The sequence below is a fragment of the Embiotoca jacksoni genome, unplaced genomic scaffold, assembly GCF_022577435.1.
Source record: "Embiotoca jacksoni isolate LCO1_2020_lvr unplaced genomic scaffold, fEmbJac1.0.p SCAF_30, whole genome shotgun sequence".
NCBI lineage: Eukaryota > Metazoa > Chordata > Actinopteri > Embiotocidae > Embiotoca > Embiotoca jacksoni.
This window is the reverse complement of record NW_027185382.1, coordinates 993,192-1,005,510: the sequence shown is the minus strand read 5'-3', so window position 1 is coordinate 1,005,510 and position 12,319 is coordinate 993,192. Positions and strand designations below refer to the sequence as shown.

The 12,319-nt window shown below is 41.2% G+C and overlaps 2 protein-coding genes and 1 long non-coding RNA gene across 17 annotated transcripts in view; 1 reads left to right on the top strand and 2 right to left on the bottom strand.

Annotated features, from left to right (window-relative positions):
• Window positions 1–992, bottom strand: part of LOC138206941 (inositol polyphosphate-4-phosphatase type I A-like) — a 33,607-nt gene extending 32,615 nt beyond the window's left edge. For 7 of the 14 annotated variants that reach the window (XM_069163833.1, XM_069163834.1, XM_069163836.1 and 4 more), the window contains exon 1: window positions 842–990. The gene's annotated coding sequence lies outside the window, so the exon portion shown is untranslated. Of the gene's footprint in view, window positions 1–841 lie in introns of all 14 variants that reach the window. The other 7 variants (XM_069163819.1, XM_069163823.1, XM_069163825.1 and 4 more) reach the window with 2 other exon arrangements.
• Window positions 993–1,597: 605 nt separating this feature from the next.
• On the top strand, window positions 1,598–8,261 carry LOC138207178 (sodium/hydrogen exchanger 2-like). The gene is made up of 13 exons (XM_069164231.1): window positions 1,598–2,022; window positions 2,169–2,494; window positions 2,881–3,018; window positions 3,988–4,238; window positions 5,305–5,522; window positions 5,653–5,852; window positions 6,286–6,375; window positions 6,497–6,567; window positions 6,656–6,823; window positions 7,064–7,169; window positions 7,603–7,719; window positions 7,798–7,873; window positions 8,182–8,261. The coding sequence occupies exons 1-12, from the start codon at window positions 1,764–1,766 to the stop codon at window positions 7,870–7,872; spliced, it is 2,019 nt and encodes a 672-aa protein (XP_069020332.1). The 5' UTR covers window positions 1,598–1,763; the 3' UTR covers window position 7,873; window positions 8,182–8,261.
• On the bottom strand, window positions 4,393–9,786 carry LOC138207179 (uncharacterized). Of its 2 annotated transcripts, XR_011179008.1 has the most exons (5): window positions 9,680–9,786; window positions 9,107–9,169; window positions 8,460–9,034; window positions 7,054–8,221; window positions 4,393–6,818 (listed from the first exon to the last, which is right to left on the bottom strand). It is a non-coding gene; the product is annotated as an uncharacterized lncRNA (long non-coding RNA). The 2 variants fall into 2 exon arrangements; XR_011179007.1 differs by having other exon boundaries at window positions 7,054–9,034.
• Between the last annotated feature and the right edge of the window lie 2,533 nt (window positions 9,787–12,319).

Below are 12,319 nucleotides of genomic sequence, written 5' to 3'. Positions count from 1 at the left end.
CTTCTCCTTGTGTGCTGCTCCAACAAGTGAATACGCATCTTCTTCTTCTTTGAGACAAATATGCTATTATGGGCGATACAAACTTTGTGGTTACCCAAGTATGTACTCACAACCTGAAGCACAGGCCAATTTATGAATTCATTTGTCAGTTATCTGGCAACAGCACTGAATAAATAAATAAATTTAAAAAAAACATCACCTGAAGCCACTTCAAGTGTCAATCGTTGAAATCGCACATCCGAAGGCCTCATTTTCAAGCTGGTCACTCTCCTCCTCCCAAAGAGCATCATCAGCTCTTTGAAATCCAGCTGACCTTGACTCCTGCACCGTGAAACTCAAAACCAGCAGCGAGACTGCAGGACCACATGTGTGCATCCAGACAAGGTGGGAGGGGAGGGCAGCAAACACTCACAAAACAAAACCACACTGCAAACGACCCTGTCTGTGTCACAGCATTTGCAGGCAACGAGCTGCAGAAAGCAAAAACGTGACATAACAATACAAACATCGCGTTTACGTCCCCATTGTCTAACTTAAGTTATGACCCGCCTGGAAATCCTCAAGGAACCGCTTAAACATCTCGACATGTCCCGTGCGTGACACTTCACCCCCAAAAGAAGCCGAATATTATTATAATCATAATAAAACTGTCGTTTTTGTTTTGTTTGACCAAAAACATCCGTTTCCTTACATCCGTGTAAAACAAACTGCAGCTTCTGTTTCCACAACTTATTTTTCTACAGTGAGAAAAGCCGCAGCCGTTAGCTCTCCGAGGCCGACGAAAACCGTCACTGCCAAGTGATTTCAGCACAAATTCACCGGGAAACAAGTCACTACTCACCGGCGAGCCTGCTTCTTGCAGTTAAATATCCCTTCGCGGACTTAGAAAGTCAGGTGTTGTGCAGACTGTGTCCTCGGGTGCAGCACTGTTTTCTCTCGGCGTCTCTTTCTGGCTGCAGATGCAGCAACGACACTGGCCACGCCCCTTGCGTGACACGTTATAGACGTCATCACGCAGGCTCGTACGCAACATTTTTTTTTTTTTTTCCCCCAAAAAATGAAAACTGTCTTTTATATTTATCTAATTACTAACAAATAACTGCTAACTTAAATAAACGTTCGTCTTCTCTAAATTTATTTTCTGTAAAGTAAAATAAGTTAATTTACTTAACTTTTATACAATTTAATGTACGCAATTATTGGACTTTTATGCTCGTTTCCACATTATACAAAAACATGCTCATTTACATAGAACATTATAACCATACTAACTTTGGGAAAATGTTATTTACCCCTTTTAAACGTGTCCATACTTTATAGAATTGTCCTCTACTGCCATCATGTGTACTTTAAGCAATATTACATGCATTTTAAACCTATAGTTCCAGTTTTGCATAAACTGCCAGATCGTTATGGTTAACACTAGTTATACCCGATGACGAGGCGGCAACAATGCAGTCTGACTCTTTTTTTTTCTCTTTCTGTCACTTTGAACTTGCAGTCTTAATGAGCTCCACCCAGTAGGTGAAGCAGGTTCAGCAACAGTTGAAACCAGATTTGTGTTGCAGCGCAGTTGTCATTGTGTTTGGATTCTAGAAGGAGGACTTTGTGTTTTACTACACTGGCCATGGATTGGAGTGTACAAAAAGAGGCACAATTTACAGGACCAAATCGGAACTTCTAATCTTGCTTTTGGACTTTTTCCATTGTTTCAGAAGTTTGCTTGAACTCACATTGGAAATACCTGAGATCCACGTTGACCGATGGAAATGGGGACCTCTCTGTTGTCAGCTGTCCTCTTCCTCTGCTGCACTGGAGGGATATGCGAGCTTCAAGAGTCAAAACCTTCAGCGCAGACCAACTTCCAAAGTGTCAAACCTTTCCCCAATGAAATCAATAATCCTCAGGCCTTCCCTGAGCCGGAGAGGACCAGCCTTCCTGTGTTCACCATGGACTACCATCGGATCCAGATCCCCTTTGAGTTCACACTTTGGGTACTGTTGGCCTCCTTTGCCAAAATCGGTATGTTGACAAATGGATGTACCACTTAGGAAATTAGGGTTCGTCTCAGGATTTTTAGCCTTAACACTTTGAATTGGAACAGTTTGGAAGTGAATGCAGGACTCCTTTTTTTTTTTTTTTCTCTCTTTCCCTCGTCTTTTTTCCAGGTTTCCACATTTACCATAAGATTACCATCTGGATCCCAGAGTCCTGCCTCCTGATTGCCATCGGCCTCATCGTTGGCGCCATCATGCACTCTGTGAAAGAGGAGCCCCCCGCTGTGCTGAACACCAACGTCTTCTTCCTCTACATGCTTCCACCCATCATCCTAGAGAACGGTTACTTTATGCCCACGAGACCGTTCTTCGAGAACGTCGGCACGGTGCTGTGGTACGCCGTGGTGGGAACCCTGTGGAACAGTATCGGCATTGGGCTCTCCCTCTTCGCCATCTGTCAGTTTGAAGTGTTTGGAGTTCAGGATATTAACCTGCAGGTCAGTTAATGTCACGGGAAGCACAGGTGGGTTTTGTGTCTGGTCAGAGCTGTGACTTCTGACTAAAAGGTCAAAGGTGACATCCGTGTGTGTGTTTTCTTTACTTGAACTATTTGGACCTGTCGGTGAACTGGAATATTTTAAAGTACATTTGGGCACAAAAAAGACAAGTTCTTCCCCTGATGAAGATCATGTGATATGATCAACAACTCCAGAACAGCTACTAAATGGACCTTGTGATAAGATTCTTCCCGTAAATAGTCGACATATCCTCATCATTCCAATGTCAAATAAAATATCTTGACACCAGGAATGGTATACATCACGTGTGTGCATGCGTGTATAAAAGTAAACAGTGTTTTTTTTTTTTACTCACTTCACTGCAGGAGAACTTGCTCTTTGCCTCCATCATCTCGGCTGTGGACCCCGTGGCTGCTCTCAACGTGTTTGAGGACATTGGAGTCAACGAGCAGCTATATATCATCATATTTGGAGAGGGACTTTTCAACGACGCCGTCACTGTGGTGAGTACAGCGGACAAGTGAGGTTTTGTACCGTTTATTCTAATGAGCTGCAGTATTACTGTTGAGGTTATAAGCCTGTAAATCTACTGGTGTTTTTGTTTTTTTTTACAAAATTTAATATCCTGATGATGAATCTCTAACATCTAGTGCCAGTACATTTCACATTTCGATCCCCTTAACTGTTTGACCTGCCTGTGGGGATGACATAGACCCTGTGGCCCTGCAGTTTACTCTCTGGATAGTTTGGCCAGTTGCCCTTTGTTGAAAGGGATCGTCAGCTACAGTTAAGCTGCTTTTGCTTTGGCTGGGTTTCACTTGAGAAGCAAGTTTCACTAAACACTTGCTGGCGCAGACTTTCCTCAGCTGCATCCCGTCCCCAAGTGATAAATATCTGTGAAACATGTCAGTATTTCTAGTTAAGTGACACAAGTGAAGTTGCCACATGATTCTTTGCAGGAGTTAAACATAATGTTTCAAAGAGTGCTCGAGTTGGAGCAGATTTCTGACGGTTTGAGCGGTTAAACCTGCTTGACAACAGCTATAAGATTTCAGATTGCCGTTTGTGTTGGTGTCTTTGTGTGCAAGAAATGCAGTAAATACATCTGCTCTATTCCAGCTCTGCAAAGAAAAAGATTTGATGCTTTTTATTTCAAATATTTTATGTTTGTTTTTGCATATCTGTGTTTACAGTCTAGCACAGCAGCATTAAAAGCATGCATAATTACATATTAGGACTTCTTGTCTGCAGTGTATGCATAATAATGATAACTATCACTGCTTTACTTTGATACTCAAAAAACTTAAAAACTGAAAGATTCTCAGGGAAGTTCTGCACTTATAAGCAGCATCCTGGGCTGTATGTTGAGGTATCTTTACAGGAGTAGTTACTTAAGTAAAGGGTATGAATACCTCCTGCAGCTTTGTGTGTACTGATGCCGGCTTTTATCTTGATCTATTCTGTCTGTCCAGGTTCTGTACAGCATGTTTACCTTTTTGGCCGACTTGCCAGTGGTTGAATCCTCCGACGTGTTCCTGGGAGTTGCCCGGTTCTTCGTGGTGGCGGTCGGCGGGGTCCTCTTTGGGCTCCTGTTTGGATTCGTGGCTGCATTCACCACACGTTTCACCCACAACGTCCGTCAGATCGAGCCTCTCTTCATCTTCATGTACAGCTACCTTGCGTACCTGGTGGCTGAGCTGTTTTCCATCTCCAGCGTCTTGGCGTAAGTGGAGTGCAAACACAAGAATATACCGACAAATCTACATCCAACAGAAGAGAACTAATCCGGTTAAAATAGTGTTCAACTACTCCTTTAAACATAGAGAAGTCTTGCATTTAAGATTGTATTCAAGTAAAAGCACACAAGTATTATTAAGTACTCATTATACGGGATCGCCCCTGTCTGAGTATTTTAATAGATATTATGGCATTATTATCATCCTTACAAATTATGCATATTTTTGCACTTCAAAATAAAAAGGTTTTCTTACCTGAAATAAGTAAAATATTAATCTACAAAGTAAAAAAATACAATGTTCGAATACAGCATTTGAGTAAAAGTACTTCATTACGTTCCTCCACTGAAGCTGGAGGCATTAAAAACAGCGTAGTCAACAGTTGCGCAAAGATCTGAATTTTTACCCTGCAGACTCTCTACATGTACGTCTCCTGATCTTTTGGCCAACTTGTCCAAACTTGCTCCTCCATGTAGTTTCCGGCCCTCTGAGTGTGATGTCAGCTCAAAGTTAGGTGAATGTGAAAGGTGAACAATAGGACTGCAGGTCCATAGCAGGTGCACAGCGTGACTGAAATGAAAGGGACACGGGAGCACATGACACCCAGATCTAAAACAGCCCAGTTACAATATCATTTTATATTTCAGTTATTGACTTGAATGTGTGATTAAAAAAACAGAAGAAAAAGTAAAATATAAACAAAAAATATAAATACATATTGCCACCATTGTAAGAACATTTTATTTCTCCATGTTAGTGTTTCATGAACTGAGAAAAACAGCCCCTCACATTTTTGTCCTGTTTTTTTGCAGTAAATACAACTAATTATTTCAACTATTTGATCCATTTTTTACACAAAGAAACGTGATTATTTATTTTTAAATGTTATTTTCCACATATTACCCGATAATTTCTTTCTATTTTGAAATTTGTAAGCATTTTGCTTTAAAATCTGCATGAACAGAAGAAAAAAAAAATGTATATTATTACACCTTCTATTTGTAGAGTTATAAACAAACGTGTGATGTATTATTGTTTTTATCTTCTGTGCAGGATTATAACATGTGCCATAACCATGAAGTACTACGTGGAGGAGAACGTGTCCCAGAGATCCTGCACCACCATCCGCCATGTTGTCAAGATGCTGGCCACAGTCTCCGAAACCCTCATCTTCTTCTTTCTGGGTGTGGTTACCATAACGACGGACCACGAGTGGAACTGGGCCTACATCCTGTTTACTCTGCTGTTCGCCTTCATCTGGAGAGGAATCGGTGAGGGGCTCAGGTGTTATGAAGACTCTGGTTCACAGAGAAGCCTTAAAGTAGGGACTTTCAAACTTCAAAACATTCATCAATTAATCAATCTGATCAGTCTAATGTCTTATCAACTCCTTTCCTGCAGGCATGCTGGTGCTGACTCAGATCGTCAACCCGTTCAGAACAATCCAGTACACTTTCAAGGACCAGTTCAGTTTGGCCTACGGAGGCCTGCGAGGGGCAATCTGCTTCGCTCTGGTCTTCACTTTGCCAGATAACATCAACAGAAAGAACCTGTTTGTCACCGCGTCGATTGCCATCATCATATTCACCGTGTTCATCCAGGTGGGCTGGAAACTCAAGTTCTCCTGCAGCCTTGCTCCATATGGAAGATTTAAAAGGCCTCAATGAAAACAAATTAAATAAATAAAATGTTGATATTGGCAGGTTCATGATGTCTTCTGCTGGACAAGACACTGAATTGAATTTCTTATGCCATAAAAGAAAAAACAAGATTCAGTTAATGAAGCAAAAACTAAATAATTGTCCTTTTAAAATGTAAAAAGGACAATGAAATGACAATGTGATAACGATTTTACAGAATAATCGGCAGAATCCGCAGCTGTTCAAGTCTTTGCAGAGATGTATAGTGTGTTTTCCTGATGTGTCCCAACACATATGAGCAGTAATTATTTGAATGTAATTGTTTATTATTATTGAAAGGTTCTGCTGGTTTCCTGCGCTGCTTTGCCTTTGTTACAGTCACTCTTGTTTCCAGGGCATCAGCATCCGCCCCATAGTGGAGTACATGAACATTAGGAGGACCCACAAGGACCTGAGCACCATCAATGTAGAGATTCACACCAGGGCAAGTACCAGAATTTGTTTCCTGTTCTTTGCTGATTATAACTCTTATTTTGAAAAGGTGGTGTTAAACAGCATGTGCCACTTTAGTTGGTAAATCCCTGTACGTTGTGTGTTTTGTCCAGATAATGGAGCATGCTGTTTGTGGCATCGAGGACCTGTGTGGACAGTGGAGTCACTACTACTGGAAAGACAAGTAGCCAATTTTACTGTATTCATGAGACAAATCCATCGTGGAGGAGCTCAACAATTGATCGAGTGTCATCTTTATCTTTCTGTGAAAGGTTTAAAAAGTTCAACGATCACGTTTTGAGGCGCATCCTGCTCCGAGACAACAGAGCCGAGTCCAGCATCGTGTCTCTGTACAAGAAGCTGGAGCTGCAGAACGCCATCGAGTTACTGGACACACGGATGGGAGACCTCAGTGCAGCGCCATCTGTTGTTTCTCTGAAGTAAGTCATTTATTAAAAAATATTTACTGTCACTTCAGTGAAGGGAAAGTCAAAGAAATCAAGACTGGAATACAAATTTGACATTTTACCAGAAATACATCTTAAATACTTTGTAAATACTGAGTACCTACAGGGTACAGCTATGATATGCTAAAAGTGCCGTGCTTGCCACCTGTCTTAATGTCAACAGTAATACCAAAACATTACAGACATTCACATCTCTCACTCACCTCCTCACAGTGATGAAAGGAAGGAGTCGTCTCGACCAAAGAAGAAGTTCCTGGCTGCTGATGGGAGGAAAATGCACGACATCCTGTCGAAGAACATGTACAAGATCCGGCACAAGGTAACAGCGACGCCACGTCTGCGGAGAAACCTTGTATTTGAGCAGGGATTTGTGCATGCAGGTTCTACACTATCACCTGAGACTGCATGTGTGTAATGCTTTCCACCTGCAGTAATATCTACTTTTAAAATGCTTCATAATTGCCTGTAAAGGCTTGGCCCTGTAGACATTAGCAAATGTTACTCAAACAGGTGATAATTGTGCATTTGTAATGTGCAATTTACGACCATCAGGATGGTGGAATCCTGAAGTAATAGAGGAATAAATGAAAGAGTTCGTAGAAATAATGAATTGTTAGTAAAAGTATGTAATAAACAGTTTTAGCCTTTAAGAAAGAGAAACAAACTCAGTTGTTGTTTTTTTTGTCTGGACTTGTAAATCTGAAGTTAATCCATGTCCTAACACTCAGTCCATTTCTCTCCATGATTTCCAGACGATGGCTTACACCAACAAAAACAGTCTGCCCGACAACAGCCGAGCCAGGGAGATTCTAATTCGCCGCCACGTTAGCATCAGGCGCAGCCTTCGTGCCGGAAGTTTCCGAGAGCTGGTGGGTTTTGGTTTTTAAGAACTTTACGCATAACAGCTCTGACCTTCAATACTCCTCCTCCTCCTCCTCCTCTTTCAGCCAGAAGAGAACGTCCCCAAGTCTCAGAGGCACTGCGATGCAGACAAGAACAACTTGACCCTCTCCTCCTCGTAGTGTACGTAACTCTGATAGATGAAGGTTGATGCACCTGAAATGTTGTGCTAGTTTCCAAATAAGAAAGTAAGTCAGGTAAGTAACTTCTTTACTGAAAAAATGTTGACCAAATTTACATTTAATGTAGTTTTCTTTAAGGGCTTTACAACAGTAGTCGTCAAAATGTCATTTTAATACTAATTATTTCCAAGAAAAAGTGACTTTTAACAGTGTAAATATTTTATTTTTTAGCTCTGGACTCAAGTTCCAGTATTTTTTTTTTATCATAACTCAGAATGCGATGTTACATCAACATGTTGTCATCTGCAGGAATGCAGGAACAAAGCAGCTCTCCGAAGCGATGGACCTGCTGGAAAGTGCAGAGACGAAAACGTTGAACTACACGTCAAGCTTCTCGTTTTAAACTCGTTGTATTTGTACTGAACAAATAAAAAAATCAAATCAAACAAAAGCTTACCGGAAAATGTGTTTACTATAAAAACACAAGAGGTGGTACAATAAACAAGCAATAAACCTGGTGTTTAACAGGTTAGTGGTGAACAAGGTGGTCCAACTTAAATACTATTATCCAACCATCCACCACATACCTGCTCTGTTAAATGAGCGACCTCGCGCATGACATGTGACCCAAAGAGCCAGGTGTAGCTGTAGTCACCACAAGTTGCACATCCACAAACATCACCCAGAGAAGACCTTGAGGATAACAAGGCAGACATAATTACAATGCATCAACTCTGTGTGTATATATATATATATATATATATATTTACAGGCCCCATATGATACCGCGTCGATCCTGTTTGTGCATTGATAAACCCAACTGACACAATGCACCAAATCGACGCCGTACAATGCGGTCGGAGATCCGCCGCCGTCTCCTGAGAACGGGTGTCAGTGAATGCGTGATACTCACCAGCTCAGCGCGGCTGCAACCCGCAGGCAGAACAATGACAAGGCAGTCGGGCTCTTTGATCCTTTCCGGGCGAATATCAGGTTGGATTTCTGCAGCTCCATGAGAACTCACCTGAAGGACGCCGGGCTCCCTCGGGTCACGATGAATCGGATGCTGCGTCAGCAGGATGGACTTCCTGACGTGCTGGTCCTGTTCACCGCCTGACAACATGTACGATGCTGCTTTCAGATCGTTTGTTCGTGTTTGTTTCTGCCCAGTTAAAAACCACAATAAATATTCATGGGCTTTAATGAGAATTAAAGAAGCGGGGATCTTCCTTACCGTTACTCATCTGGAAACAGGTTTTTCCAAGTCGCGTCCCCGACAGCCTGAAGGAGACTGTTCCTGAAAGACAGAGACATGTTTGTGTTCAGATAATAAGGAAGAATCACTCGGGGTCTGTCATTTCTGATCCAGGATCAGCAGAAGAAAACAGATGGATGGATAAAGTACAGTCATCACTCCATCACAGCTGCTGTTTATTAGCTGCTCCTCAAAAGTCTCAAACACCAAATAAAGAAGTATTGACACTATTTCCTGTTTCCATCACATCCATCAGCACAGAAACATGTTGACAACCCACCGCTGCACGTGACCACGACAGATGATGATAGTGTGAAAAATGATACTGGTGTTATATAGCAGGACACATCCTTCATAAAAGTGTTCATAAAAATGACACCGAAGCCAGTCTCTGTTTCACGTGAATGTTTCCATCCTGAAAGCAGCAAATAGCCTCCAAAATAAACAAATCTCAAATCCCGAGACACGAGTCTGGAAAGCGTCTGATAGTTTAACAGCGACTGGAAACAGATCAGTTTACACGTTATGGAGAACACAGGTTTCACAATTTACCTGGAAATCGTCGTTTTCTTCACAAATTCTTGAATTCTGTTGAATCACACGGAAGCACGCGGACAAACGCTCATCAGGTGCATCTGGTGCTCACAGGTGGAACTAATGACGGAAGGTTTTACTGGCGGCGGCCACGAGGGGGCGGCATTGTTGTTGTTGTTGTTTGGACCACTTAGACTACATATATATTTATGATATACTGGACCACATGCTTATAGTATGACAGTTTGATCCACAGTTACATTTGATCCTTTTAAATATCCTGAGAGTAAGTGAATGTAACACCAATAAACACCAGGTCAGCAAAGTTCGACAAATTATCTCTCCAAGTTATTAAAACGCCAAAATTGAATTTATAATTAACCACATATAAATCTGACATCTTTAAATAGGCAGTTTTTTCTGACCACATCAGTCTAAAATCTGAAAATATTCTTGTTACCATTAAAAACGAGAAAGAAGAGCAGAACATTTACACGTTCAATAAGGTGGACGAAACCAATGTTTTGAATTATTGTTTAATAATGTTTAATTTTAATTTAAAATGTATTTTACAACAATAAATGTCTTTTAATTTGTTGAAGGTCAAATACAAAGCGTTAACATTTTTTTTCAGTGTTAAAGTAAGTAAACAGAAGTGTGTGTGTGTGTGTGTTTACACTCTGATTGTTGGACGCAGGTGAGTTAATGAGGCTCACCTGACAAATAACTCCGAGTTATTAACTCGTGTTCGTGTTTAAATCTCAGTGAGTGACATTAACGTGCACATGTTGGACATTGGACAGCAGATTTCATGAAAAGTTTCCCAAAATTTGAATTCCACAACCATGAAGTCCACGGTGTCTTCAAAATTCATGGATTCTCATAAGAATTTGGGATTGATGTCATAAAACATCATTGGAGTCTTTTAACATCTGAGCCCTCCATGTCCAACTTCTGGTGCTGCCCTTCAAATTACATCGAGTCTCCAAGGAATCAATCCCCAGTCATCAAAAGTACCCAAAAAGGCACCCAAACTCTTCTGTAGACACAGAGCTGTTGTGAAGTCAAATCTCCTCACACATTTGGTCTGCCCACGCAGCTGAATGACTCACTGTGCAGACTCCCGTGTCAAAGGATGCATTGTTGCCAGGCAGAAACACATCACGGACATAATCTGTGGAAAGCAGAGATGAGGAAAACTCTTCATAAAGACTGCTTCATTTTCACTGCGTAGGAGGAATGAGAAGTAGCCGCCGTCATTAAACACACTGAAACTGCGGTCTACATTCCTCTCGGAGATATTTCATCTCACCAATTTGTTGCACTTTGAAACAAACGGGCCACGTGTATGAGGGAAAGAGGAATTTTCGCTTTATTCATGTTAATGTTCCTCTTTTTTCTTTGGGTTTGAGAAGAAATGTCAAGTTAAGGCTGTGGATTGATTGGCAGGTGTCCACTGACATGCAGCTGAAAGAGCTTCCTGTCTGCACACTGACAGGCACAAAGCCTGTGAATGACCCAGGTAAATGTCAGGACACCTTGCAAAAATGTTTTTTTATTCAACCGGAGGAGGTTCAAGAGTGGCCCAGAAAGGTCTGAACCATTATTTCCCCCATAAAATGGAGATTTTTCACCTCTGGAAGCCCTAAAAGTCCCTGAGAGTACCCTGTAGAATACATCTGAGACTGCAGGTAGTCATTTTAGGGCCCAGTCGTGCTTCAAAAATAACCTGTCTTTTAATGACTTTTACTTGCAATTAGTTATGCAGCACAATAACACCAAATCATGACATATTAAATTAATCAGTCCTGCCTGAGCAGTTCTCTTACCTGCCCTCTGTCATATCAATATTTGAACTTTTCCTTCCTCACAAGAGGTCGATGTGATTAATTTCTTGAGCTGTCAGTTAATTATAATCATATTTACCATAATTATCAGCTGAAGAAATGAAGGCTTGGCGGGTTGTTGTGTGGCTGTCTGGTCCCAGTGCTCTTACTCACACTTCTAATTAAAACTCATCCAAACATCATTATTTTGCGACAACTTGTTTATGGAAACCGGGAGAATGGTTGATAATTTCTACTTGAAAATGTCTAATTACTGACACTGACACTTGAGCTCATGGGCTGGAGAGGACGCTAACACTGCTAACACATGCGCGGCATGGCCAGATTAGTCAGTGATAGGGTCAGGGGACTAAAACAAACCCTGAAACATTCAGCATGCACACAAATTACGACATTATATCTTTGATCAAGGTCTAAACATGTAGAATGTGTTTTGACGCTTTCTGGGTTCCTCGGGTGTTGTAGTTTGACGTCTCACCTGCAGATTTTTATCAGTGAGCCACTAAAGCAGACATGACAAATAGCTCATTTTGAAATGACACGTTTCAATTTTAGTGGTTTCTCCGGATGATGATGCCCTTAAAGGGGTTCAAACTTATGCCCCTGAATCTCCACAAAGAGTCGGAGGGTGCTTAGTTAGCAGAATCCATAGAGCTGCAGCTGACACATTAATGAGAAATACACAAAGATGAAAAAAATAAGTCTAAATAAGTTTACATTATTTATTTTTTGTGTCCAGTAATTTATCCTTTCATTTTATGACCCCCTTGTTTCTAAAATCCAGTAAAATTGATGTGGTTTAGTAAAAAAA

What these genes read in the sequence shown, in the direction of transcription:
- LOC138207178 (XM_069164231.1), top strand. Translation starts at nt 1,764, where the DNA reads ATGGAAATGGGGACCTCTCTGTTGTCAGCTGTCCTCTTCCTCTGCTGC. An exon ending in GGCCTCCTTTGCCAAAATCG is followed by an intron (nt 2,023 to 2,168) that starts GTATGTTGACAA and finishes TCTTTTTTCCAG; the next exon opens with GTTTCCACATTTACCATAAG. An exon ending in CTTCATCTGGAGAGGAATCG is followed by an intron (nt 5,523 to 5,652) that starts GTGAGGGGCTCA and finishes CCTTTCCTGCAG; the next exon opens with GCATGCTGGTGCTGACTCAG.